Genomic DNA, 4,036 nt, shown 5'->3' on the forward strand with positions numbered 1-4,036 from the left:
GCAATTAACATTTCTTTTTGTGGATGACAGGGAAAAAGTGGAGAAGGGTTGGGAAGAGGTGACAAATTGTAGTACTTGGGCTGTTTCTTTACAACAAAACTGTTAGGATGCAAAGCTAGAGAGCAGGTACTAGAAGGTAAAGCTATAAGGTTTTTGGAGTCTTATTTGTATACCTTGCAGTGACTAATTACTGTGTCTCCCTCCTTCTGGGGTTTTGTTGCCATCTAGGTTAGATTTTTTTACCTGTTTTCTAACTGATCAGTGGAGTTCGATTTGCATGTAAGTGGGGCTGTACAGTCTTCAAATGTCTTCTTGATGTTTGTAAGTCTTCAGGAAACCCTATTTCTGCATTGAAGTATACCTTAAGCATGTTCATTCACAGAAGACTTGATGTTTCTGTCCTGGAAGACAGTGTCCAGGTATTTGTGTAGTAGTGTGTTGAGAGAGGTACAACTCCCTACTCCAAATCAAGAAATTGTCCATTTCCCCACATCCAGCCTTGAAAGTATTGCTACCAGCCCTAACTACTGTTTGTCTGGTGCCAATGAAAAATTGTCTCAAACTTGAGACAGACCTCCCCATTTAAATCTCACTAAATTTGTATTCCTTTTGAAGTTTGAGTAGACAAGCATTTTGGATGCTTTTTTCTTAATTGCATCACTTCTGCATTTGTTTTTGATATGATGCCTGTAAGAAATCATTTCCTAACAGTATTTTCTTTAATAGGTGACATATAGTCTCCTGAAAGCATTTTTAAGATACTAAATGACATCTAATTTATCCTTTGTCACCTTTTTTCTCAGTCACATCTGTATCTTTTTTCAAGTTATGTCATAAGTCAGGTAAAGTAGAAGTCGTCCATTAACATGCAGTTGCTACAGGCCTAGACTAGTGGTTACCTAGTCCTGAGTACTGTTATGCAGACAGTATCTTAAACATTTAAAGCATTAAGGAGATGGAAGCAGCAAGACTTGGTATCAAGAATTAGTAAGATGTGACAATAAGAAATTAAAACCTTCTAGAATGGTGGTTGAGTAACACTTGTGACATTTGCAGGGATTCAGTTTGGCCTTGTTTAATTTTATGATCAGAATGTCCAGGGGAAAAAAAAAGGAATATACTGTAGGTTGAACTTGGAAGTCATTGCTGTAGGATTGTGATTGGAAGCCAGGTAGGCAAATAACTGAGATGATATGAAAAAGGGGACATAAAAGATTTTGAAAATGCTGACAGAAAACAAAAGAGGGAACGAACGTCAAGCGATATGGGGGTAGTATCACAGAAAAGTATATTAAAAAAATTGAAGAAAGATTCTGTTTGCATTAAAACCAAAAAGAAGGGATATTCTGATTCTTGGCCGTGAAATTTGCCAAGGAAAAAATGGCACTGGAATTGAATGACACTTTAGAGAGTGGAACAAGCAAAAATACAGTAGGAGGAACCCAGTTTGGAATAAAACGAGAATGCACAATGTGGTTCTTGTAGACAAGGGTTTCCACACTGTAGGTGATGATTTACACGTGGCCTGTGAGCGTTTCAGCTGTCAGAATGTCAGTGGTGCTGGACAGAACACTGGGGATGTCCGCTGAAGATAGGGGTGCGTATGCAGGTGGGAGCCAAGAACTGATGCAGTGGGGAGGAGTGGCCAAGCCCAAAGAAATTGCTCTACTCAGCCAGCTGCTGCTATGGAGAGTGGAGAGCAGCAGAGGGAGCGTGACTGAAGCCCTGTTAGGGGTGGGTTATGTGATGAGAGGGAAGATCAGGAAGAGGCATGCGCTTGGTGCGGGTGGACAGTAGGAGATGGTGGCCTGTGGATTTGGTTTGTATGGCTACACGGAAAGGCATGAAAGAGAGGCACAGCTTCCCTCCTGCAGCTGAAACACCTCTGGCATGGTCAGGATGTTCAGTGACTTCTGGGTAGTCCAGAGAGTGGAAACCTTTCCCACTGCAGCTTCCTAATTAGCCCTCAGCAACTCACTGCTCCTAGGGATGCCTTGGCCTCCTTTAGCTCTGCAGAGAGAGCTGGGGAGGCAGCTGGTGCACACTGTTACTCAGATAAGTGTTATTTACAGTACGTTTTATCAGTAGTTGGTAAATTGCCCTTTCTGTCCTTGAGAGCATACTCCCTCCTCGAGAACCACCTGGTGCATGGCACCTCATGCATTTTGCTGTTGAAAGTGATCACGTTTTGTTTTGTATCACTCCTATATGTTTTTCATAGAATCCTAATGTGTAAATTAAAACAAAACCCCTTTAAGTATTATTTCTCATGCTGTATGTAAGTATTTGGTTTGCTTTGCTTAAGCCTTGTAAATGTAAGAAGATCACCAAGAATTAAGAGTACTGTTCACTCTTCAGATTTAATTCTGTTTGCTGCACAGGTTGGATTGTCACCAGAAGCCCGAGATCAAATGAGAAAAATGTTGTGCCAGAAAGAATCTAACTATATTCGGCTAAGAAGAGCTAAGATGGACAAGTCCATGTTTGTAAAAATTAAAACCCTGGGAGTCGGTGCATTTGGAGAAGTTTGCCTGGCAAGAAAAGTGGATACTAACGCTTTATACGCAACAAAAACTTTGAGGAAAAAAGATGTCTTGCTTAGAAATCAAGTTGCGCATGTTAAAGCTGAGCGGGATATCCTTGCAGAAGCTGATAATGAGTGGGTGGTCCGCCTGTACTATTCATTCCAAGATAAGGACAATTTGTACTTCGTAATGGACTACATTCCAGGAGGTGATATGATGAGTCTCCTAATTAGAATGGGTGTCTTTCCAGAAAATCTGGCACGGTTCTACACGGCAGAACTGACCTGCGCAGTTGAAAGCGTTCATAAAATGGGCTTCATCCACAGAGATATTAAACCTGATAATATCTTGATAGACCGTGATGGTCACATTAAATTGACTGACTTTGGGCTCTGTACAGGTTTTCGATGGACCCACGATTCAAAATACTACCAGAGTGGTAAGAGAAATACAAGTGGTTCTTTGTTCTTTTGTTGATGTGTCATTCCTTGCAAGGAGTTAAATAACGAGTAGAAAGACAACTGTGCTGTTTCGTTTCTGAATGATAGCGCATCAAACGATGCGTCTGCACACCACTCGGGTTGCAGAAAGCAACATTTAGTCAGGGCAAGTTTGCAGGTGTGAGTATGGGCTCCTTAAGGGAGAAGGAATGAGCTGGGCTACTGTAAATTTGTCCAGTTAGTGGCTTCTGAAATTTGGAGAGAGAAAATCACAGAGTTAGCAAAGTAATTACATGGACAACAGCCCTAACTCTGTTCTGAAGATAGGACTAATTTTTTAAATGCAGTTGTTGTTGAAGACCTTGCCCCAAGTTGAGTCTGTTATGTACTGCCTTTTAGCATAACCTATGGATTGCAGAGAAAGGCTGAAGTAGCTTTTTAAAGATACTACCTGATTACTTAAAAAGACAGATGAAAAAAAAAGCTAGAGTGAAAAAAATTTCATTCATCTGAGAGTGGTAAAATACAGATTTTGTAAAAACCTATTTTTAGTTTTCAAAAATAAGAACATACCTTCCAAAACAACGTTTGGACTACTTGTTTTTATCAAAATATCATATGTCTTAGGCCAGATTGTTATACAGGCTCTGCAGAGAATTTGAAGATTGAAAATCTGATTTTATTTTTTGGTGCTTTAAATGCTGAGGGTTTTTCCATTTACATAAGAGCAACCATATGCACCCTCTACCTACAGTGCGGTGGTTACGGAAAACCAGAAAAGATGAAACTCGATATTTTCTTGTAGTTACATCAAAAATTGACTTAAAAACCACTGTCCTCAAAAGCTGGTATTTTATATCATAAGCAAAAGGTCAAAATTGAGGTGTTGTTGCCTGTTTTAGCTCTCAAACCGTGCGTTGAAACCGATTCCGTCTTATTGATGCGAAAGAAACTGTTGGGCTAGGTGAGAAGTGAAGTAACCTTGCTCCGCTTGGCGGTGTTTGTCTCCGGCCGGCAGGTGACCACGCGCGCCAGGACAGCATGGACTTCAGCAGCGAGTGGGGCGACCCC

At 40.8% G+C, this 4,036-nt stretch overlaps 1 protein-coding gene across 1 annotated transcript in view; it reads left to right on the top strand.

Moving 5' to 3' along the window:
• LATS1 (large tumor suppressor kinase 1) overlaps positions 1–4,030 on the top strand; it is a gene marked incomplete at its 3' end in the record, with an annotated part of 13,478 nt that extends 9,448 nt beyond the window's left edge. The window contains exons 4-5 of the mRNA XM_008940701.1: positions 2,382–2,964; positions 3,984–4,030. Of these exons, the coding sequence (XP_008938949.1) occupies positions 2,382–2,964; positions 3,984–4,030 (630 nt within the window). The remainder of the gene's footprint in view (positions 1–2,381; positions 2,965–3,983) is intronic.
• Positions 4,031–4,036: the final 6 nt, after the last annotated feature.

Source organism: Merops nubicus, unplaced genomic scaffold, assembly GCF_000691845.1.
Source record: "Merops nubicus isolate BGI_N331 unplaced genomic scaffold, ASM69184v1 scaffold51715, whole genome shotgun sequence".
Classification (NCBI taxonomy): Eukaryota; Metazoa; Chordata; class Aves; order Coraciiformes; family Meropidae; genus Merops; species Merops nubicus.